We start from the raw sequence: 25,887 nt of genomic DNA, 5'->3' as shown, positions 1-25,887 counted from the left end.
TGCTATAGCCAAACCTTTGGTCACTCATGCCAATGCCAAACGTTGGTTTCAATGGTGCAAGGAGTGCAAATCTTGGGCTGTGGACAATGTGAAACATATATTGTTCTCTGATGAGTCCACCTTTACAGTTTTCCCCACATCCGGGAGAGTTACTGTGTGGAGAAGCCCCAAAGAAGCGTACCACCCAGACTGTTGCATGCCCAGAGTGAATCATGGGGGTGGATCAGTGATGGTTTGGGCTGCCATATCATGACATTCCCTTGGCCCAATACTTGTGCTAGATGGGCGCGTCACTGCCAAGGACTACCGAACCATTCTTGAGGATCATGTGCATCCAATGGTTCAAACATTGTATCCTGAAGGTGGTGCCGTGTATCAGGATGACAATGCACCAATACACACAGCAAGACTGGTGAAAGATTGGTTTGATGAACATGAAGGTGAAGTTGAACATCTCCCATGGCCTGCACAGTCACCAGATCTAAATATTATTGAGTCCCTTTGGGGTGTTTTGGAGGAGCGAGTCAGGAAACGCTTTCCTCCACCAGTATCACGTAGTGACCTGGCCACTATCCTGCAAGAAGAATGGCTTAAAATCCCTCTGACCACTGTGCAGGACTTGTATATGTCATTCCCAAGACGAATTGACGCTGTATTGGCCGAAAAAGGAGGCCCTGCACCATACTAATAAATTATTGTGGTCCAAAACCAGGTGTTTCAGTTTCATTGTCCAACCCCTGTATGTATGTATCCATCCATCCATCCATCCATCCATCCATTCATTAATTTGACCAAAAGGGCACCTATGGGCAAGGAGCAAAAGTGGCAGGTGCTCAGGCCTTCTCCGTCTCCCCTCTTTGCACATGCCTGGTCTTGAAAGTTCACTTTAAGACCATAAAGGTTTTATTGCAATCTGTTCCCAAGGGTTGCTGTTGCATGAACATGTAGCCAGCAGCTGCGCTTCATATTTCAAATTAAATCTACAACCAGCAACAGGTTAAGTCAAGTTTTCTTGCAAGCATCCCTCATATTGTTATTTTAAAATAAAGTCAGACTCATTTGTTTTGATTGACTCCCCACACATGTATGGTTACGGGACCTTGTTGTGAAGGTCAAAACATACAAAACACACTTAAAAAAAAAGAAAAAGAAAAAAAAGAAAAGTAGATTGTAAACGTAGATGACAATATTTTTGAGTTAAATATCTGGAATTCAGTGCCAGTAACATTTACTTTGATTCTGAGTCTTTAGAAACATATTTTTTCTATATCCTCTCACTGCTTTTTTCTTCAGGTTATACATTGCAGTGTTAGGTACTTGCACATTTGAACACCTCAAACCCAAACTGTATCCATCATCTACAGTTTAGTTTTAACCAGCAGGCAACACAGTCAGGTAGCAGCCTGAATCCTCCATTTGAGTCCGGCTCTGCTCACTGGCTAATTTCACTTCAATCCCATCATCTCTCTTTCCATTCTTTCAAACTCTTCTCATATAGCTTCACTGCACTGAGATGTCGCAATTTCCTCACCGTCTCGTTCTCTTGTTACATAAGGCAGAGAAAATAGTCTGTGTATTACCGTAAGGCAAGAAAGTGTCTCAAATTATAATCCTGTGAAATAGATTTTATTCTGTCCTTTTTATTAGGTGGTGTAGTGGAAGCCAAAAGAGGGCTCTGAGTGCTGTATGATGAGTGATGGAGTTTGCATGCTAATGGCGGCAGTGATAGAAGAACGTAGGTTATGAGAAATAAATGCCATGTCTACATCTCCTTTAGGGTGATTGATGGGGGGCTTGCTGTTGCCAAATCTACTCATACTGCACTGGATTAGCACTCATTAAGGCACATTCTTTTCAAATTAATCCTATTAAAATGTGCTGTATTAGGACAGTATAGGACTGGGTTAGAAATATGTGTGCATTTAGATTTGGTCTTTTTCTGTGAAGTTTGTGCATGCTGCTGCAAGTCACTTGTATTTGGTTTCTCAACCCTTCAAATTACCTGTTCCCAGTAGTTTGTTTTGCATTATATTTGCTGTGTTGATGCCCATGGAATAAAATTTAGCCTGGTCATGTGAATTTAACATTTTCATGTTTTTTATCTTTGGAGTCATATTTTCATATGCCTTTTAAATTAAAAATAACAATTTGTGTCCCATTTATGGTGACTCTTTTACTTAAATGCATTTAATAAGGTTTTTATTTCATTTTCATCAGTGATGTTCCCTTAAAAATTCCTCATGCTATTGTTTTCCATTAGGTAAATGTTTTTATGTACTGTAATCCTACCTATTTCCATATGTAGAATGAAAAAAAAATGATCAGAATCAATTTTGCTTCCAGTTTTTTGACATTATCATAACATTTCAGTTTGCATAATTAGGATGAAATATCCCCTCCCTGGGCTTGCACCTTACCGTGGTGGAGGGGTTCGAGTGTCAGAGCTTGGTACGCATTGCCGACAGTAAGTCGGACTCATTTCCGGTGAGGGTTGAACTCTGCCAAGGTTGCCCTTTGTCACCGATTCTGTTCATAATTTTCATGGACAGAATTTGTAGGCACAGCCAAAGTGTTGAGGGGATCCGTTTTGGTGGCCGTATGATTGCGTCTCTGCTTTTTGCGGATGATGTGGTCCTATTGGCTACATCAGCTCATGATCTACAGCTCTCACTGGAGCAGTTCGCAGCCGAGTGTGAAGCGGCCGGAATGAGAATCAGTGCCTCCAAGTCCAAGGCCATGGTCTTGAGTCGGAAAAGGGTAGTAGTGTGCCTTCTCTGGGTCGGGGGGGAGGTCCTGCCTCAAGTGGATGAGTTCAAGTATCTTGAGGTCTTGTTCACGAATGAGGGAAAAATGGAGCGGGAGATCGACAGACGAATTGGTGCTGCGTCAGCAGTGATGCGGATGCTGTACCGGTCTATACCGGTGAAGAGAGAGCTGAGTCAGAAAGCGAAGCCCTCGATTCACCGGTCGATCTACGATCCTACCCTCATCTATGGTCATGAGTTTTGGATCACGGATAAAAGCGGCTGACAGTAGCTTCCTCCGCAAGGTGTCTGGGCTCTCCCTTAAAGATAGAGTGAGAAGCTCGGTTATCCGGGAGGGACTCAGAGTAGAGCCGCTGCTTCTTCACGTCGAGAGGAGCCAGTTAAGGTGGCTCGGGCATCTGGTTAGACCCAGGACACGCTGGAGGGACTATGTTTCTTGGCTGGCCTGGGAACACCTTGGGATTCCCCCGGACGAGCAGGCCCAAGTGGCTGGGGAGAGGGAAGTCTGGGTCTCTCTGCTTAGGCTGCGGCCCCTGTGATCCAACCCTGGATAAGTGTAAGACAATGGATGATGGATGGATGGATTGAAATATTTAAATCATAATTGTTTTAGAGAGACTTTAATTACTAAAACTAACATTTTAGGAGTTAAAAATTCATGAAGGTTTGTTATGTATGGTGAAGACTGATGCTGTTAATGGCATTTATAAAAACACATCTAAAAAAATATTGTAGAAGCCTAATGTTTATATGGCAGTTATTAAAGATAATTTTTGGGTCCAAGGGACCCAGGTGGAGAATTTTATTTACAGTCATTTGCACAAAAAATAAAAATCGATTACTCTCAGTAATGTCATCTTGGCATTTTGCAGATGATGCGGTTCTGCTGGCTTCTTCAAGCCACGACCCCCAGTGTACACGGGAGTGGTTTGCAGTTAAGTGTAAAATGGCCAGGATAAGATTCAGCTTGTTCAAGTCTGATTCCATGGTTCTCACCTGGAAAAAGGTGGATTGAGAGTCAGTCGCAGCCTTAGGTGGAGGAGTTTAGATATCTTGATGTCTTCTTTATGAAAGATGGTTGGGTGGAACATGAGGTGGACAGACGAATTGGGGCTTTGTCTGTAGTAATGCTGGTGCTGCTTTGGTCTGTTATGGTGAAGAAATGACCTACATCATCCAGGGGGGGCACAAGTAAAGTCACTGCTTCTCTGCGTTGAAATGAGTCAATTGAGTTGGTTTGGGCATCTTTACACTCTTAGATGCCTACCTTTGGAGGTTTCCAGGCACATCTAACTGGGAGGACACCCCAGGGATGACATACAAGTTGCTGGAGGGTCTATATATCCTGTCTGACCTGGGAACTCCTTGAGATTCCTCAGAATGAGCTGGAGAGTGTCGCCAGGCAGAGGGATGTCTAGGCTTCCCATGTGGATGTGAAACCTCTGCCACCCGATATCAGATAATGGATGGATAGAATCAGTGTTGGTGTAAATGTCTGGAACTCGATGGCTTGAATAATACTCCTCTAAAAACTTGGTGCTTACATGGAATGAGAATACATCAAATTTATTTATTTTTTTCTTCTAAAAATAAAAAGACTGGTATTTAAAGGGGGTTAAAAAAATCAGAAAATGTATCAATGTTTATGTATTTGTTGTTATGGTGTGGGCTGAACTTAATATTGGCAAAAGATAAAATAAATATGTTAAACCATAATATTTCAGTAGTAAGGAACCTCAGCATTAAGGGTTAATATTGCTTTAAATACAGTTCAGCATCCTACACACACACAGTCACGGTCATTGGGGCATTTCAGTTGTATGCTGTAAATGTTTCTCCAAATATCACAGCTGACTCAAATTGAAAATAAGTTTTTTCTTAAAGCATTTGGGTGGGTTGGGGTACTCATTCATGATTCATTCCACAGTTATTGCAACTTGGTTAAGTAATCTTGTTCCCATGATGACATTTTATCCATTTAGATCTTGGAATTCTAGAACATGTCAACCTCATGAAGCACTAGAAAGCATCAGTTTCTCCAGACTTTAAGAGCAATGTCCTCTCCTTGTTTGCTTATGTCCTCTGATATCTTTTCTGCAATTTATTTTCAGGTTCTGATGTTGTGAGGTGTGTGGGTGGGGCTGCTCTCTAGGGGCCCCAGGCCTGGCCCACGTTCATGTGATCATGCCCTACATGGTGTGGCATTTGGACTGGCCCTGTGAGTCCCTGTCTGGAAGCAAGGAGCTGCTCTGCAGCCAGTCTGGAATGCCAGACATTTGAAGTCAGACTTGTTAAAAAAGAACGAAGGGTGGCAGGAGTTTGGTCAAACCGGCTCCTGTGTCTAAAATAGCCCACAGACCCTGGCCGAGAGGGAGGGGAGTGAGACAAAGCCTTTTCCCATAAACTATGAAAGAACACTAAAACCTTTGTTTGAATAGAAACGAATGCACGTTTTCTTTTAAGCTCTTGTTTGTTATTACCGTTTATTACTGCCACTTGTTCTAGGAGGCAGCTGAAAAAAAGCTGTGAGCAGGAAAGAAACAGAAGCATGAAAGTTGGTGCAATAACAGAAGTGTCTTCACTCATTTCTTGGAATTGAGAGTATATCTTTACACAGTTTGGTGAGAAGATGATGATGATGATGTGGATAGGATTTTAGAAAGGCATAAACACAAAGAGTCTGTTGGGTTTGGTATTTGACATGTTTATCCTGTATAAGATGTTTATTATCAGTCAAACAAGTTGGGTGCCATGAACTAGAACTGTTTGCTGGTTCGAGATGCTCAGTCATGGTAAAAAGATTTTTTTTACCGAATTAAGTACTTATTTCAATCTAACCTCAAATGTACAAAACCTCAGTCTACATATTTCACCATGTAGTTATTTTTTGAAACAAAGATTAAGCCAAAATGGAAAAGTGTGGTAAAAAACTAAGCAAAAGCCCAAAAACCTAAATAGGTACACAATACATAATATAAAATAATGTACTTTGTTTTTGCCTTTAGCTCTGTTAAGTAGGTGTATGTAGTCAGAGTGTACTTTTTATTTACCTTACCAGTTTGGCGGAAAAGCATGAGACTGAGTGTACTTCAAAAAGAAAATATGTCGTTTCTATTAACTGTGTTTGACATAGGTTGGCAAAATTGCACATCCTTGCTTGGAAATATTCTTTGGCCTAAATGCTTGGGTATAAAATTGTTTAACAGATACTTTTGCATTTAGGAAAATTGTGATAAAACTGCTAATTTTACTGAAATAAATCATAACAAAGATATTTTTGACATATTTCCCACTTTTAGATACAACCATCACAAATTTAAGATCTCAGTGTCTTGTGTCTAGAAGGAAACTTCATTCCAATAAGAAAATATGACTTGAATTCATTTTACATGTTTGAAATATATTTTTATTATACACACAACATTATGTAAAAGCTATACCTTCTTTTTCTCTCTGCACATACAAAACTTATTATTGTCTCAAAGCATGGCAGAATTAAAACTGCCTACATATCTGATATAGGCCAAGGCTAATATGAACTTTATTTTTGTAACCAGGGTTAATCCTAGCATCCCTTCACAATAGTTCATATTTTTGTTTGAAAATAGAAAACTGGTATGTCCTCATGTAATGCACAGTCTATGTACTTCTAATCCTCCTGCAGAAAAATCCTCTTTGATTTAACTGAGGTTTAAAAAAGGTACAAATATACCTTTGCCAATCCTCAGGGTACCGATTTTCAAACTTCTTCCACCAGTCCACCATAGACAGCTGGGAAAGTCACAATTCAGCAGGGAGTTCTTTCCATTAATAATTTTTTTTGCCTGCTGTTGAAACGTGAAAAGTGGGGGCCTCTGATGCCGCAAAAGAAATATATTTATTTAAATAGCAATTTCTTTGTGTTTTGTTAAGCTGTTTTATTTTGCTGCATGCATTCCGTTTAGACACATTAGCAGCACCTCTCTAACATCTCAAGAGGTTGATAAATATAAATTTGCGCTTTCATCAATTTCATGTTTTGGTTTATTTCGTGGTGCTTTGTAGATCTATTTACTAAGATTCAAGCTTTTTTAAAATCGTGTGTGCTTTTGTATAGTTGCAGTTCTTTGCTGTTTTTGTGTTATTGTGGTTCAGCAATTATACAGTAATTACACCTGGGGCCTAATAGTGCACTCTGGTAGAGAGGGAAGCTTATCACACAGCATGGCAATGCCACAATGCTCTTTGTTTTTCCTTTCTGCTTTTTCATTTTTCCCATAAAAATCTATCATAACATTTTTTGTTTTTTATCTCTTAACATCCTCTGGTACTTTTCAGTCTTTAATATGATGTTAAGCGTATGTCCATTATTGTTAAGCCATAATTTACACATCCAGTACACTCCACTCTCATCATCTTTTTCCTTGTCCCTCTCCCTCATGGGGCTTTTTTTATTGGTGTCCCAGCACTGGCCTGAGCAGGGTTGTGGATGTCATTTACAGGACTATGATAGGGCCCCTGCTGCATTATGCATGGAAGTGTCCCACTGGGGTAGAAATGGCCTACAGCCAGTGACGATGGATTGAGGGATGAATAATGGATGTAGAGATGGAGCAGTGAGACACTATTGCAATCTGTTTCTTACTAAATTGAAGATTTGCCCTATCTCACACCTCTGAAGCTCAGGGCCAAGTTACCTGCTGTGAGTGTTAGCTGTGAAGTTGAAGGGTTTTTATCAATGTTATATTTTTTGTATTAAAACCCAGTGAGCTTCTGCCATCAGAGAAATACCCATAGGATATTTTTCCTCAGTTTATTCATGTTTAATGAGTTATTCTGTTTCTGAAAATGTAAAATTTGTAGTGTGTGTGCTTGTTTTTTCTTACCACACTTATACCACAGTTTTAGTCTTTTTTGTGTGTTGATGCATGGGTGTGTGTGTGGGTGCACACGCGTGTGTGTGAGTGGGTGGGTGGGTGAGCATATGTGTAGAAATACATGTGTTTGTGTTGAGATTGCGTGTGTGAAAATGTCACCTGGAAATGTACATTTGTAAGTGTGGCAAGAAGAGTAATAGGCCTGTAATCCACGGCACCTAGGAGCAACGAAGGGCATGTAGACCCTGCTCCAGAAGACAGCAGCCAGACATAAAGCATCTCCCCAGGTCAGCCATACACCCAGCACAGAAGTAGATCGCCAGCAAGGCACAGGAGCAACAGCCCCCAGGTCTAAGCAGCACAGAGGGAGCCCCAGCAACCCAGCCACGCTGCCACCCCAGCTGCGCAGACTAACCCCCTGAAACCAGCAGACCAGGGCTTGCACCACCCCCCTGCAGCAAGACAATCAGGCATCAAGCAGGGAATACCCCCCCTGAACCCCTAATGTGTCAGGCAGACACCAGCTCAACGCAGCAGACAGAACCCGGTGGGACCAAGGTAGGAGGGGCAAATTGTATTATACTCTGGGGTTCCAGTCCCTGTGAGGTCTATTGGGAATACCAACCAGAGCATAGCACAGCCCCCCCCCCAGCCATCAACCAGCCAAACACACCTTCGGAAGCCATGGGCCTCCAGACAGGGGCCAAACACCAAGGCAGGTGGCCCCCAGCTGGGCAGCCCTATGGTGCTGTCAAAGCCCCCCAGGTCATCTCCACACCCCAGACCCCACTGAGCTGGCACAGGCCCTGTGGCGGGAGCCAGGGGACTACACCATGCCCCCCGAGCACGTTATGGCTGGGGTGTGTGAGACCCAACTGCTTGTTGACAGTAAAGTCTCCCCTACCCTTACCCCAAAGCTCTAAGTGTCTCTAGTGCATTAAAATTGAGGTGCAGGACAGGGCCAAATATGGCAGAGGGCGGGCATTGCATGGTGCTCCCCTCATGCCCATAAGGCCCATCATCCCATACCCCAAGACCTCTCTGCTGTTACATATGTGAGGCACCAGCATAAATCCCTCCTTTGGGACCAGCTCTCCAACTAGCCCCTTCTTTTCCAGTGAGGCGCCCACACCAGCCCAGTGCCCATGTAGTGTTGCCCTTTACAGTAACTAATGTCATGTTAGCACAAATTGAAATTAAAATAATAAATGTTCATAGTTCACCACCAGTTTTTGTTCACATATTCTTTTTTTTTTTTATTAAGTCTTCAACATGTGTCATTAATTTGCTTTAATAATCTGCTTTACGTTATCAAGCTAAAATGCGTGTGAAGTACTACAAAGTTGGTGTTTGTGTCAAATAAAATCCTCATGTAAATTCAAGACAGCACATCTGTAGTGTGATTCTGGCTATATGTACCTGTATGATGGTCAAGGAAAAAAGGGAGAAGCAACCTAATGCATTAAACTGCAGGTTAATTCTTCTCTTCCCTGCCATAATTGCAAACTCACAACTAGACGCATCCCTGCTTACAGAAGGCTCCTGCACCAAAGCAAGGGAATCCGAGTGTAGATATGACTCAGCATTATTTGTCAGTTTTGATGGTTAAGGTACACGGCTTTCGTTTATATTAACTGTAAAGCAAACATTATCAATGACAGATCCATAGTGAGACAAATATCTACAGTACCTTACAAAAGTATTCACCACAGATTAGGACAGATTCTCAATTAGATTGAGGTCTGGACATTGACTAGGCCATTGCAACAAATTTAAATGTTTCCCCTGAAACCACAGCAGTATGTGTCAGGTCATTGTCCTGCTGGAAGGTGAACTTACGTTGCAGTCTCAAATCACAAGCGAACTGTAGGTTTTGCTCAAGAATATATCTGTATTTAGCACCAAACATCTTTCCCTTGACTCATACCAGTTTCCCAGTTCTTGCTGCATATCTAAATTATGCTGCCGCCACCAAGTTTTACTGTGGAGATGGTGTTCTTGGGGTGATTGGATGTGTTTACGTCAAACATAGCGTTTTTCTTGGTGGGCAAAAGTAAAATTTTAATCTGACCAGAACACTTCCATAGATTTGGGGAGTCACCCACATGCCTTTCGGCAAACTCAAAACGTGCCTTGTTATTTTTAACACTACGTAATGGCTTTTTTCTGGCCACTTTTTCATAAAGCCCAGCTCTGTAGAGTGAACCGCTTATTGCTCTTTAGAGTGAACCGCTTATTGTGGTCCTGTGTACAGATACTCCAGTCCCTGCTATGGAAACCTGCAACCCTGTCAGGGTTACTTTTGGTTCTTGTCCTGTCTCTCTGTTCTTTCCATTTGTGGATGACAGATTGATGGTCGTCCTGAGGAACATCAGTGATTTGGATATTTTTTAGAGCACCACCCTGACATGTACATCTCAAAAACTTGTTTGGAGAGCTCCTTGGTCTTTATGGTGTGATGCCTCTTGCTTAGTTTTGTTTCAGCCTCTGGGGCCTTTAAGAAGGTGTGTTTATACTGTTACACTCAGTGACACTTAGCTTGCACACAGGTGGACTTCATTTCACTAATTATGTGAGTTTTGAAGGTAGCACCAGAAGCGTTTAGGGCCTTCATAGTAACTGCGGTGGATACATATGCAAATGCCAATTTCCATTTTTTTCTTTTCTTTTATATAAATATATATATTTTCTTATTTCACTTCTCTAACTTATACTATTTTGTAGATAATATTGAAATTACAGTTAAAAAGTCAAGGGGGTACTTTTCCACTAGATGTGCTTAACAGCCTGAACAAACATAGCTGTTACCAAGCTCTTACCTTTTAAAGGTAAATATTACAACATTGTTTGCATGAAGTAACTAAAGTATCCCCCAAAAGTTTCCCAGTTAATCCACTGTTTAATGATGCAAGGGGAGCTGTGCCTATTCATATTTTGTCATGTAAAAAGCAGCAACACTCATGAGCATGTTCATTTTCAATGCATTCATACATAACACTACCAAAAGCTCAGAAATCATCACCATGCTAACAATTTGTTTTGCATTTTCTGTGCCTAAAATACAGTTCTGACAAGTTAAATAGTTAGTTCTCTCCTTTTATCAAAAATAAATAAACAAATTACTCTAATACAGCCAAACACTGAGGTTGAAGAAGGCTGAGGACAAGGTAAATCCTACAAGACTTACAGCTCATGTTACCAAATGGGAGCAAGTAGCCCTGGACCCACAGAGCAGAGGAATGGCCAGATAGATATAAATATAGGTGGTGGTGTGATTATTATTATGATTATAATATGATTTAATATTAAATTAAATAATTATAAATTGGTCAGTTAAGTGCTATCCTATGAATACCAAGCCAATATGGCGGTGGTATTAGGACAATAGAGAAAAGGGTGAATCAAGCTCTGGGAATATAAGAATTTTATTAACAAACATAATTCAACACAAAGTCAAACATATTTCAATTAACAGAGTCTTTACTATCCTAGAAATGAGGTTGAGTTAGTCCTAGAACTAACTTAGGACAATAATTGATAGACCTTCCACAATGCAAGATCAAAAGAGAATAATATTTTAAAGAATGATTTTCTGAATAAAAACCAACCTTCTGGATAATTAATTGTTGTTTAATTAGCTATCACATTTAGTAAATAATATTCAGGGAAAAGTATTCACTAGATTGGAAACTAATAACCTGTCTGGGCAGTTAATTCTTAACTAGCCCTCACCTGCGTCATGTGTAAACCTCTGGACTGCGTAGCCCTAGCCGTTAGCGGTTTTAGCTAACAAAGAAAAGCCTATGGCTTCGTTAAAGCCAAACATGTACCTTTAAAATACCGTTAATAAAAGGATTAAAATACATAAGCATTAACGACGCGTTATGGCCGATCTGTTTAAAACCACCATTTAAATAAAATTTGTCTTAACTTTAAAACACAACACAATAAAATAATTTGCCTCAATGCTGAGAGGCTTGTTCAGATTAACTGAGCAGGTAGTTTGCCAGCACTTAGATAGCTGAGTTTGCTCAACACACACATAACCAAAATGTCATGAAATAAACAGTATAGATCAGATTATTTCCTCCTAAACTAATTTTCTCTCCCCAAACAACACCTCTTACTTGAACCTTTCTGATGAAAAGATGTCCTGTGGGCGACGGGTTGAGGAGCGAAGTTGTCCGACCCCATCCAGGCTCATGGCGGCAGAACACAGGGACTGTTGGGGCTGCTTATTAGCCACTATGTGGGTAGCTTTTGCTGGCATGTTCATCCACGTTCCATCAACACAGACATTGTAGACTGCTTATTATAGTATACAGAGATGATGGTTATATAATCATGAATGGCAGACATAAATTATATATGCGTGTGTTAAATGACATATGCATGGATCTGTAAAGTGTTTGTCATGCATGTATCCCTGGCAGATCCCTGATGTCAGCTAACGCCAGTCAGTATGTCAGTGAACATGAAAGATGCCGTTGTTATTCATCACCAGCGTAGTGGGATGACACGATTAGTCACTGTAGTGATGGATTCTGTCTCCCTCAGAGGAACATGTGCAAACGGCGTCTCTGAAAAGCTGTCTTTGTGTTTCACATTCACTATCTCGCACACACGCGCCCAGACACGCTGCTGAAACTGACAACAAAGAACTGCCTATCCAATTGTGCGGGGAAAGGATTACGCTTAAAAAAAACATTAAAAAAAACTTATCAGGCTAATGTTAGCATACTGTGCTCCAGTGAGAGTCTTTGTTTGTGTAATGAGGAAAAACAGGGAATTAGATCAGAGGTGTCGTCTTGAAAATAATGCCCATAAGAGCCTCTTTGACATGTTTCTAAATAACAAAAAGCTGTAGCCTGCCTCTTGTCTGATGTAAGAGTCCTGAGGGAAATAATGGGTAGTGGTGTTCCTCACATATCTGATTCTCTTTTTCCCTCCAAAACAGGTCTCTAGACCCATCCTGACATGTGTCTTTACCCACTTCATTTCTTCTTTAATAAACTTCTCTTATCAACGTTATTATGCCCAGGGAAAAATAACGGCTGGTTGAAGTTGCAGATGTTTGCTCGATGACAAGAACATTTTATTGCTAACTATAATTCTTCAGTAATACAAGTATATAAGCTTAATTCATCTCAAAGAGATAGCTAACAGTGGGCATTAGGTGAGGTAAATTGAAGGTCTCAGGAGTTTAAACTAGAGATGCACTGATGCACCAATTTTGTGGCTAATTTCTGATCTCCAGTTTTTATAAAACTTTGCCATACTGACACAGATTTTAGGCAATCCTAATTTCTGTTGAAGAACTATAATATAACATATGAGAACAGCATTTGAAATAATTGTTTCTAGTCTTCCTGCTACGAGGAGCAGAAGTGTCAATTTTTACGACCCTGTACGCGGTGTCACACAATAAACTGCTTGTGGGGATAAAGTCTCCTCATCGGACTGTTTTATATGTGATACATCGAGCAACAAGTTGTAAGGACGTGCAGTGTCACTGCCACTTTCTGTGCCGCACTGACGGGTCTTCCCCTCCATTGTCACTAGTCTGGTTTAATGGTCTTATATACCACCTTCTTTTATTTTTGTTCTTCCAGAGCTACAAGGCAAATTAGCTCTTCCTCCTCGTCCTATGGCAGATTTGCGTGCTAAATGGAGGAATTTGTCACCAGAAATGAAGGAAATTTGTACACCCGACTATGAAACAATTCAATTCAATTCAAAGATACTTTATCCGCGGACAATGCACGCGGAGTCTGTGCTGCTCACAGTACGCCCGACTACGTGGGAGCCTTTATGTGTCTGTGCTTCCTTTTAATTAATTTTAAATGCCTTAAGTACACTGAAAATAGTTAACTTGGATTTTTCTTCCCTTTTTAACAGCATCCACACCGAATAGTGTTGGCACAAATCTTTCGCTCTTAGGCACAATCTGTTACCAGTCAAGGCTGTTCAGTTCATGAAAGTCAGCAACTAATTTCTCAGTGCATCCCTAGTTTAAATTGCGACTACCTCATAGTTTTGTTTTGCATGGCCTAGTGCTTATTGCCATGTTACAAATATACTCCTTCATAAGTCACTGAAGATCAGGGTGATTATCTTCAGACAGTCTTGTGTTTTATATAAGCCGGAAGAGCAGGTGGTTATTAATTCACATCTCTATGACTTCTCATCCCTATTCTTTTGTTGAAGAATAGCCTCCCTCTTATTCACAGGTGGTTCCTTACCCCTCATGCTCCTCAGAGCTTGTTAGAGCATTAAAAAAAAACTCCTAATGAATCTTTAGGACCTTGTTTTGACAGGTCGTTGTGATTGCCACTGTTTTATGAGCACATTTATAAGATTCAAGCTGGAGTTAAATTAATAATGGCATTCATATGAAAAATGTTATAAATGATATACATTTTGAATTTTCAAGATGTTTTAAAGCATGTTATGCTGAATATTATTGATCACTAACATCCCTCTACTGAGGTTTGAGTCCCTCACTTTCCTTTATTTAGCACAGCTATTGGATCACTGCATATATGCCTAGATATATATTATGCTATTGGTGACTTCAAGACTTTTCATCCAGTGCAATCAAAGTGATTTTCTGTCAGTACAAAAGTGGCAGTTGCATCAAATATTAAGTGTTGTCCATGTATTAATAGACTTCTTAGGACTTCTTGCATGGGGTTTATTTATTTGTTAACTTTCAGTCTAATGCTACTCATGAATTTTGGGTCTAGTAGCTAAACAGCTACCAAACCTCTGACATTTGCTATTGCGCGCCATCCTGTTAGTACTTTGTCCAAAGAACCTGTTAGCAGATCCTTACAGAGTTTCCAAAACTGTTAGAGAATCTTAAATCTTTTGGTGATGGATGTGTTTTAGATGCCTGTCTGTATTTTGGCCAAATTATACAACATCTGCCATAAAAATAAGACAGAAAGGTTGAGCTTGAGCAAAGCAAGAACACAGTAAATGTTTGCTTAAATCTGGATCACTAAGACCTGTCAGTCAGCACTTTTCCCTGACACGTTCCCAGCATCACAGAGCAGAAATTGCTTCACATTTTCACATGCCTTTAAAACCTCACTTATAATATTTGGCAACTGAGTTAATTAATTTGTTACTGGGTGGCTCTGCGGTAAGACGAACTAAAATTCAATAGCAAAAAATTGCAGTGTAGGCCAGTACATATATATATATATATATATTTATATATATATATATATATATACACACACACTACTGGTCAAACGTTTCAGATACAGTTTCTAACTTAATGGGTCTCTTATTTTTATGACGTTATACATTGTAGATTCTCACCAAAGGCAACAAAACTGTGAATGAACACACATGGAATTATTTAGTAAAAAAAGTGTGAAATAACTCTAAACATTTTTATAGTTTAGATTCATCAAAATAGCCACCCAGAAGTTCATTGAGACACGGCCAAAGATTAATATTATAGTCATCACAGCAAAGGGTGGCTACTTTAAGGAATATATACAGTACAGACCAAAGGTTTGGACACACCTTCTCATTCTAAGAGTTGTCCTTATTTTCATGACTATGAATATTGTAGCTTCACACTGAAGGCATCAAAACTATGAATTAACACATGTGGAATTATATACTGAACAAAAAAGTGTGAAACAACTGAAAATATGTCTTATATTCTAGGTTCTTCAAAGTAGCCACCTTTTGCTTTGATTACTGCTCCGCACACTCTTGGCATTCTGTTGATGAGCTTCAAGAGGTAGTCACCTGAAATGGTTTTCCAACAGTCTTGAAGGAGTTCCCAGAGATGCTTAGCACTTGTTGGCCCTTTTGCCTTCACTCTGCGGTCCAGCTCACCCCAAACCATCTCGATTGGGTTCAGGTCCAGTGACTGTGGAGGCCAGGTCATCTGGCGCAGCACCTCATCACTCTCCTTCTTGGTCAAATAGCCCTTACACAGCCTGAAGGTGTGTTTGGGGTCATTGTCCTGTTGAAAAATAAATTATGGTCCAACTAAACGCAAACCGGATGGAATAGCATGCTGCTGCAAGATGCTGTGGTAGCCATGCTGGTTCAGTATGCCTTCAATTTTGAATAAATCCCCAACAGTGTCACCAGCAAAGCACCCCCACACCATCACACCTCCTCCTCCATGCTTCACGTTGGGAACCAGGCATGTAGAGTCCATCCGTTCACCTCTTCTGCGCCGCACAAAGACACGATGGTTGGAACCAAAGATCTCAAACTGGATTCATCAGACCAAAGCACAGATTTCCACTGGTTTAATGTCCATTCCTTGTGTTCTTTAGCCCAAACAAGTCTCTTCTGCTTGTTGCCTGTCCTCATCATTGGTTTCCTAGCAGCTATTTTACCATGAAGGCCTGATTCACACAGTCTCCTCTTAACAGTTGTTCTAGAGATGTGTCTGCTGCTAGAACTCTGTGTGGCATTGACCTGTTCTCTAATCTGAGCTGCTGTTAACCTGCGATTTCTGAGGCTGGTGACTCGGATGAACTTATCGTCCGCAGCAGAAGTGACTCTTGGTCTTACTTTCCTGGGACGGTCCTCATGTGAGCCAGTTTCTTTGTAGTGCTTGATGGTTTTTGCGACTGCACTTGGGGACACTTTCAGTTTTCCCAATTGTTCAGACTGACTGACCTTCATTTCTTAAAGTAATGATGGCCACTCGTTTTTCTTAAGTTACCTGCTTTTTTCTTGCCATAATACAAATTCTAACAGTCTATTCAGTAGGACTATCAGCTGTGTACTGTATCCACCTCCTGCACAACACAACTGATGGTCCCAACCCCATTTATAAGGCTTGAAATCCCACTTATTAAACCTGACAGGGCACACCTGTGAAGTGAAAACCATTTCAGGTGACTACCTCTTGAAGCTCATCAACAGAATGCCAAGAGTGTGCGGAGCAGTAATCAAAGCAAAAGGTGGCTACTTTGAAGAACCTAGAATATAAGACATATTTTCAGTTGTTTCACACTTTTTTGTTCAGTGTATAATTCCACATGTGTTAATTCATAATTTTGATGACTTCAGTGTGAAGCTACAATATTCATAGTCATGAAAATAAGGACAACTCTTTGAATGAGGTGTGTCCAAACATTTGGTCTGTACTGTATATATATGTATATGTATATGTATATGTATGTGTGTGTTAGAATTACCTGGATCAAAATCAAATTGATAATTTTTGGCAGTTTGACTGAGCATCAGCTATTTTGAAAAGAATAATAGGAGAATATTTAGGTCTGTAGATGCACAAAGCTTATAGAGAAATTACCCAGACATTTACAACTGTAATTGGAGCTAAAGGCAGTTTTTCATACTGTTACATCAGGTGTTTAAATAAATATGCATGCCACAAATTTCAGATCTGAATATGTAAAAAATGTTGAAAACCATTGATAACATTCCTTACACTTTACATTTATGCGCTACTTTGTGTTGGGCGATCATACAAAAATGTACTAAAATCTATTAGAATAGTGGTTCATTTGACAAAGTGTGCAAAACATGTATTCAGAAATCATTTCTCTGTAATGTATAGTTGAATTTTACTAACTCTCCTTTTCACTGGTTGACTCATGCTTCTTTATAATCTGATTTTTATGACTAAAAGTTAACTAAATCCTTCTGTACAAGAAGAAATAGTTAGTTTTTGAAGCTAAATGTTTTAAACCAAGTGCCTTTTAAGAGTGCATTAAGGAAATTGCATAAGGAGAAATTGAAAAACACTTTATATGCATTCTGTAGTTTCATACGGTCAACTCTAAGATTGCCCACAGTACATTGGCAAAATCAGTTTGTACAAAGTAGTTAGCTTTGGCATGAACACCTAATGAGTAAGCTGATCATTTCTAAATATAATGTAGAGGACTATGTGAAGAATGGGCAGTTTGCTGCTTCTGCTCTTGTTAGAACACACACGTGAATTCATCTTGCATGACGTGCAAAGATGTCGTTTACTGTAATCCTAGGTGTGGAGCACTAGCTCAGCAACTCTTTGATTGTGTTGGAGGAAGCTTCATTATGTCCTTATCTGTCTTTACATTGTATTTCTCCTTAACCAGTAATTTTTTTTGGCTTGTTGTTCCTCTTACTTCCTTAATGTTCTCAAACATGACACTTTTAATTCTCAGATTTCATGTCTTTTGTCTCCCACAGCCCCCATATAATTTTCCTGTCCCAGAGTGTGTTGTCCAAGGAATGTCCTGCTACTCGACTGAACAGGCTATCTCTGAGTGGGTCCAGGATTTGTCATGAGATTGCCCACTCCTGGTTTGGCCTGGTTATTGGAGCCAGAGACTGGACAGAGGAGTGGATCAGCGAAGGCTTTGCTACTTTTCTGGAGGACATTATATGGGCCCAAGCACAACAAGTACAGTTCCATTGCTGATTATCTTGTTCATAAAATACATGTTTCATTTTAATTTGTTTTTATTCTTGTTGTAGCTGGAAATACAGTATCTTTTGTACCCTGAAAACATTATTTTTTATTTATTTATTTTTAGATTTGTTTAGATTTTTTCCACCTAACAATAAGTTCACCAATTTTCTATAGCCACTTATTCTGCAAGAGGAATTGTGCCTGTCACCAGCAGTCACTTGGCAAGAGACAGGGTACACCATGTAAAACCATATATCAGCGATATCAGCGAAGAAGCAAAAATGGCTGAAAGTCAGAGGAACTGGACAAGCAGAATGAAAGAGGAAGGAATTTCCTCCAACCGCAACATAATTCAACAAACATAAAACCTGCAGAGTTGTAAAACAGCAGCCCCCCCAAAATGTGAAAAATAACAAAACAGTATAACAGCAGGGAGTGTATCTCTTGTATGCACATGTAGTTGCAACATTTCAGTTTTATTCCAACAGTTGAGATGCATGCACACCCAGTCCTCCTTCTATTCTTATACCAACATTTTGTTTTTTTCTGTTTGTCTTTTTAATCATATCACCCAACATATTAAGTTAGTTTTGCCCTTGTGAAGTTAATTCTGACAGACACACCTACACATTGCCAAAAGTATCAGATTTCTGTCTGTTTTTTTAATTGTTTCTGGTAAAAATCATGTTTATTTTTTTATTTGGGTGTCTAATACTTGTCTGCCTCTGACATGTTCTCTATAATCTCCATCTTCTCTGCAGCTCTCTTCACAACAGACAGCAGAACAATTTGACCTGAAGGCATTGCTGAGGTGGAGGCGACTTTCAGATGAGTTGCAGAACTCAAAGGAAGAACTTCAGATTCTCAGGTGTGTACCTTTGTCAATTTATCATTGCATTGCTGCTGCATCATGAAGGAATTGCAAAACATGGTAAAACAAAATCATGCTTATTCTAAGAAATTGGTACATTTGTACATTTGGTACATTTACTTGACCCCAAACACATGTAAGATGTACATGTTGCAGTAACTTATTCTTACATCTTCAGAGTAACTGGGTTCAACATGCTAAATTTTGTACAATAAAACCTTAGGATGTTAGGAAACTCCTGAGCTGAGAAAAAAACAGTTTTCTGTATGTGTGTGTGTGTGTGTGTGTGTGTGTGTGTGTGTGTCACCAATTTTAAGCTGCATGCATTCCAGGGGAACAGGTGTGGCAAAAAAATACATTGAGGTGTGGTGCACTATCATGTCTCAGAACAACTCAGCATACATAGACAGGAGGCACGTACTAACTTTTCATCTCATCCTGACAGTGTGGGACCCACACCCTGTTTGTTTTATCCTGGGTGGAAGGAAATTGTCATTGGGGGATTATAGCTGTAAAATCCCATCCAAGAGTTAACTCTTCAGACATCTAGAAATACCCATATGAACATTCAAAAAGCCTCTCAAATAGATGGACGCATTAGAAAGTATAATATAACTTTTAGTATTGATGTCATGATGCATCTCTGTGGAATCTCTTGACTGTATCACCTAATATCAGAAGCTTCTTTCATACCTAAATGATAATAAGATTCACTGACTTGTAAGGTAACCATTACTCTGACCGAAGGTTTTTCAACATGAAAAGAGGATAACATTTAACACGTGCATAGAGCATCGGTTGTAAAACTTTTGAAAAAGCCTTAATATAAATAGCATATCGTACCAGACCACCTTATTTAGAAACGTATTTAAAAAAAACAACAATAAAGCTTACAGAGTGCTGTGCTTTGATGTACAAAGAACCAATTTTATTTTGTAGTGCAGGGGCACCGTCACACCCTGAAAATCTTTGAAATACATTAAAGGTGTTCAGGGTAATTTATTCACTGTTTATTACATGTTGGATAAAATACAATTTCATCTAAAACTAATGTAATTGTAATGGAAACTTTTTTAAGAGTCTGGAAACTTTTTTTATTAGCAGTTATCTCTTAGCCACTCTCTAAAATGGGAAAGACAAGAAAGCAACCAGAAGAAATATTAAAAAGTTTAAAGGAACAAAAACTGACACACAAGGCCTGTAGCTAATGTCGAAGAAAGATTTCTAGCCTGCAGTTAATGTCTGAAATAAGATACAGAATTAATCCTCAAAAGTTAAACGATGTTTTAGTGAAAGGATTAAATATACAATTAAGATCACTCTCTGTCTATATATCTACAGGGGTGTTCCTCTACAAGGCAGACATATGATTAAGTTGGATTAGGTTTTTTCCTTCCTGCAGTGTAAAATCCACATGTTACTGAAGCTGCTGTCACGCTGTTTCCTATCTTTTCAGTTATGCCATTTATGATGCCATGTCTAAAAATGATTTTTATGTTGGTGAAGAATTGATATTGCACATTTTGTGAAATATCAAGTATTGGTGTTGCTTCTGGTGTGCCACAGTTTTATACAGTACATGTGTATTGGGATGAAGGGTGTAAAATACAGTATAATGTGTTCATCTGTTTCAGAGCGAAGTAAATTACTTTTCTCTTTACTCTGTAATCACACGACCATCTTGACCTGAAAGTTCATTGCACTATTTATGGTCTAAAAGTGCCTCCATGTGGTCAAATAACTACTAGCTGAATAATCAGTATAGAGGTTGGACTGTCTGCTGATGGAGCCACTTCAAGCATTCATCATTCTAAAAGGTGGGAATCTTCATCAGTGAAGACAGAGCGTCTGCATTGTGTAGCAATGAGATTCATTAATATTATTGGGTCATTGATGGTACCTTTCTATTGCATGTGCCATACATTTTGGAGCACTGGTGTATACATGTATGTGCAGTATATGGTGTAGAGATACTAAGTCGCAGACAGAATTGTTGGGAAAATGTTCTATCTACAGGTCCTTCTCAAAATATTAGCATATTGTGATAAAGTTCATTATTTTCCATAATGTAATTCCTATCTCACAAAATTAGCATATTTCATCCGACCAATAAAAGAAAGGTGTTTTTAATACAAAAAACGTCAACCTTCAAATAATCATGTACAGTTATGCACTCAATACTTGGTCGGGAATCCTTTGGCAGAAATGACTGCTTCAATGCGGCGTGGCATGGAGGCAATCAGCCTGTGGCACTGCTGAGGTCTTATGGAGGCCCAGGATGCTTCGATAGCGGCCTTTAGCTCATCCAGAGTGTTGGGTCTTGAGTCTCTCAACGTTCTCTTCACAATATCCCACAGATTCTCTATGGGGTTCAGGTCAGGAGAGTTGGCAGGCCAATTGAGCACAGTGATACCATGGTCAGTAAACCATTTACCAGTGGTTTTGGCACTGTGAGCAGGTGCCAGGTCGTGCCGAAAAATTAAATCTTCATCTCCATAAAGCTTTTCAGCAGATGGAAGCATGAAGTGCTCCAAAATCTCCTGATAGCTAGCTGCATTGACCCTGCCCTTGATAAAACACAGTGGACCAACACCAGCAGTTGACACGGCACCCCAGACCATCACTGACTGTGAGCACTTGACACTGGACTTCTGGCATTTTGGCATTTCCTTCTCCCCAGTCTTCCTCCAGACTCTGGCACCTTGATTTCCGAATGACATGCAGAATTTGCTTTCATCCAAAAAAAGTACTTTGGACCACTGAGCAACAGTCCAGTGCTGCTTCTCTGTAGCCCAGGTCAGGCGCTTCTGCCGCTGTTTCTGGTTCAAAAGTGGCTTGACCTGGGGAATGCGGCACCTGTAGCCCATTTCCTGCACACGCCTGTGCACGGTGGCTCTGGATGTTTCTACTCCAGACTCAGTCCACTGCTTCCGCAGGTCCCCCAAGGTCTGGAATCGGCCCTTCTCCACAATCTTCCTCAGGGTCCGGTCACCTCTTCTCGTTGTGCAGCGTTTTCTGCAACACTTTTTCCTTCCCACAGACTCCTCCCATTGAGGTGCCTTGATACAGCACTCTGGGAACAGCCTATTCGTTCAGAAATTTCTTTCTGTGGCTTACCCTCTTGCTTGAGGGTGTCAATAGTGGCCTTCTGGACAGCAGTCAGGTCGGCAGTCTTACCCATGATTGAGGTTTTGAGTGATGAACCATGCCGAGAGTTTTAAAGGCCTCAGGAATCTTTTGCAGGTGTTTAGAGTTAACTCGTTGATTCAGATGATTAGGTTCATAGCTCGTTTAGAGACCCTTTTAATGATATGCTAATTTTGTGAGATAGGAATTTGGGGTTTTCATGAGCTGTATGCCAAAATCATCCGTATTAAGACAATAAAAGACCTGAAATATTTCAGTTAGTGTGCAATGAATCTAAAATATATGAATGTTAAATTTTCATCATGACATTATGGAAAATAATGAACTTTATCACAATATGCTAATATTTTGAGAAGGACCTGTACAAGCCTGGAAAGTACAGGAGCATGCCATCTTTGATACTACTGTTTCTCAATAATATGAGCACTTTCATGAATTGTTTTAAATTGATAAGTTGACTAAAACCCACCTGTTTATGTCTGACTACTTTTTTAGCCATCCATCACAGGACTTATTTAATTGCCCAAAAACTCATGCTAATTAGATATTTTTCTACTATAAGTAAGGGAACAATTGTAACTTCCTTGTCAAAGTACTGATAATAACATCTCTGAATTTCACTCCAAACTAACCATTTAAAGCTCTCTGCCTTCATATTTAATTGCACCACAAGGTTGAAACGGAATAGGGTAATAGTATTGTGATATGTTGTGTAAAAGTGCCAAAGTTTAATGTGCATCAAAACAAACCATTTTTTTTATTTTCTTACCTGGGCAGATACTGTATTACACCTCTGATAAAAAATATACCATAACCCTTACCCTTACTTGATTATTTTTAGATAAGTTGGAAACCAAAAGGAAGCCTGTTGCGCATATAATCGTGTTTTTTTCTACTCATGTCAGTGTGTGTGGATTTTAGTATTTTTGATAATATAATATGATGCAATATGATTATGCAATGCTACACCACTCAATATAGTGTCTGAAAGTTCTGTAAAACTTTGTTCAGTGACCTTCAGTAACCTTTCCTTTTATTTTCGGTAACTTTCCATGAAGATACAACACTATGAGGCGCTAGTATGGTGGACAAGCAACTATACTATATTTGATCAGTTAATTGTCTAGCGGGCTGTAGGTCTGCAGGTCATCTGAGAATGCAACAACACAATATGTGCTCAGATTTGTACATTATTTTTTTCATGTATAAAGAACAATTTGAATAATAAAAGACAAATCACTCAATATTTACTATGCATGTAATCATTTTCCCTATAATTGCTACCAAATTACACTGGGTTCCTTCCAGGAAACCCTCATTAGAATCATAAAGACATTAGAAGGACATTAACATCCTAGGAATACATTTTGCTGTTTTAATTAAAGATTTATAGGATAACTAACACATTTTAGACTCTGTCTGATGGATTGGATAACAGTAATAAGGTCTGCCTTGTGCTTGTTGATGTACATGGAATATTACTCTCTGTTTTGTAGAACAATAGGGGTGTTGGTGCAATATAAGGAGTTGTAATTAGTCTGTGAAAAATGTTTTATGCCGGAGTAACATTCGTGTAAAACAACAGATGAAGATTTTGACATAAAAACACCAGATGAGCAACATTACTTTGGCTCTTGATACAGCCAATCGGTGTAGACAGAGATAAAGAGAACCATTCTCCAAGCTCACACACAAAGCACACAAAAGGTAGATGGCAGGTTGTTCTTTTCAAGTTCAGTAGGTCACAATCGACAGCCTATGATCCAGCAGGGGCCCCAGTGGCCAGTGTTTATCAGACTATTTCAGATGAGTTATATTTAGGGCAGCCCGGGCCAGACGCCATTCTCCCTGCTGATTTACTGGGCTGCTGGAAGCGCTGCTCTACCTTATCCGGTTTCCACAGTCAACCCAGTGTAATTTGTCAGGATATGGCTTGCGGAGCTATAAACCTCTTTGTGTTTGTGTGCAAGTGTGTGCGTTTGACATTAGGTTCGGTCAGTAATAGCTCCTGATTTCTTCTCGCTCATTCTCTCCTTCCCTAAACCCAGCCCCACCCAGGTGCATGCAGGACAACAAATACACAGACAAACAGCCTTCCCCTTTTGCACACAGACTACAAGTCAGACATCACCACTGTTTATTCAGAAATATACATTGATGGATTGTTAGTTCAGGGCAGCAATTGTTTTTTCATCCTGAAACTTAAGTTAATCCTATGTGACAAAAAGAGGGTGAATGTGAGGGATTTATACAATGGAGTCAATTTGTGCTATCCACTCGTGACAGATCAACATTTTTCTCCTGTGTAATGTGGATAGAGTCGACCTGTTTTCTCTGAAAATACATGTTCTGTCACTGTTTATCTCTTTAGCTAAAGTCCATCTTTTTCTCTGATGTACACGTAGATACACATACACTTCACCCGGGGATAAAAGATCCCCTGTTGTCTATAAATGAGCCTATGTTATCTTATCATCGCTAACAGACTGATATGGGCACTTAGAGCAGGGAACTGAACAGAGAAGCCAAACAACACATTCAAAAAAGTCTTGACTAGTTGGAATCTTCTATAAGCTGATTCATTTCAGTAATTCAATTCAAAAGGTGAATGTTGTGATCCTTAGGTGTTTGGGCTTTTGGGTTGCTTTTGTGTCTAAGGTGATCTAAGGTGTTGCCATTTTAGTTTATTCATTTATGTGTACTTTATTAGTTTATTCTCATGTTCTGTTCTTTGTACGTTTAGAATTTTCTGTTAGATTTTCATGTTAGTCTTTTCCTTGCAGATTGAAGTTTCTTCGTGTCTTTGTTCAGATCTCTTTGTTTTAATTGGTCTCCCTCCATCAGCTTCTCAGATCTTACTCTGCCTTAGCTGCTCCACATTTCTGACTCCAGCTGCAGTCCAAACCTTATAAATCTCCCCTAAACTTGTCAGTGTGTTTTGCTTTGCTTTGATTCACATTCCTCTCAAGGCTGTGGTTATCATGGTTGCTTGTGCACCTTTTTCTACCACGCATTTTCCTTCCACTCAACTTTCTATTAACATGTTATTATCAGCCAGCTACTTTAGCAATAACATTCTGCAGCTTGCCCTGCTTGTGGAGGTTTTCAGTGGCTGTTTGCCGTCAGCAGTCTTCCTCATGATTGTAAAGGCTATACCTTGGTCATAACATAACATTGCTGTATTAAACATCCATTTTCATTGGTCTGATGTACTATTGTAACTATCTGAGATACTCCATTTTGGGATTTCATTAGCTGTAAGCTATAATCACCGACACTAACAGAAATATATCACTCTGTGTCATAAATCTATATAAAATCTGAGTAAACTATTTTTAATAACACGTAGTTTTTTTTATGTTGTAAATTTTCCCATTATGTGTAGTCTCTTACGCTTATTTTATTTTGTTTTACATTTTTTTTTTACTTGTGTGTATCTGCATGCTACCATTTGCCTTTCACTTTGCTGCTGGTTTACATTCCAATTTATTAAGATGTACCTGTATGTTTAGAAAATAAAATAAAGGAGGACACTATAAATTAAGCAGGTCTCTTCCATACTTAAAGGTAAAATTGGCAAAAATGTCCCAAAATCTCATGTCGAGCAGAAACAGATCCTCGGGTGCATGATAAAAGCTTTTATGAGTGTCCCGTCGAATATAGAAATTCCAGGAAGCTGATGACTTCCTTTCTCAGTCTGTTTAGCAAACCAAACATTCTTATCCATCTCCTGTCGTCGTTTTCCCCCTACACCACCTCTTCCTCCAGTCAGCCGCTCTAATCTACTTCACCCATACCCCACTCTTCTCTTCTGCTCATCGCGTGGGAGACATAGATGAA

The 25,887-nt window shown here is 39.6% G+C and overlaps 1 protein-coding gene across 6 annotated transcripts in view; it reads left to right on the top strand.

Moving 5' to 3' along the window:
- The window catches only part of LOC124877253 (aminopeptidase O (putative)), a 137,125-nt gene that overhangs the window by 30,820 nt on the left and 80,418 nt on the right, over positions 1 to 25,887 (top strand). For all 6 annotated transcript variants that reach the window (XM_047380331.1, XM_047380330.1, XM_047380329.1 and 3 more), the window contains 2 exons: positions 17,807 to 18,020; positions 18,791 to 18,897. In XM_047380331.1, coding sequence (XP_047236287.1) covers positions 17,807 to 18,020; positions 18,791 to 18,897 — 321 coding nt within the window. The remainder of the gene's footprint in view (positions 1 to 17,806; positions 18,021 to 18,790; positions 18,898 to 25,887) is intronic.

Source organism: Girardinichthys multiradiatus, chromosome 12 (assembly GCF_021462225.1).
Source record: "Girardinichthys multiradiatus isolate DD_20200921_A chromosome 12, DD_fGirMul_XY1, whole genome shotgun sequence".
NCBI classification, from domain to species: domain Eukaryota; kingdom Metazoa; phylum Chordata; class Actinopteri; order Cyprinodontiformes; family Goodeidae; genus Girardinichthys; species Girardinichthys multiradiatus.
Note: the sequence above shows the minus strand (reverse complement) of the source record. Positions and strands in the feature narration are given on the sequence as shown.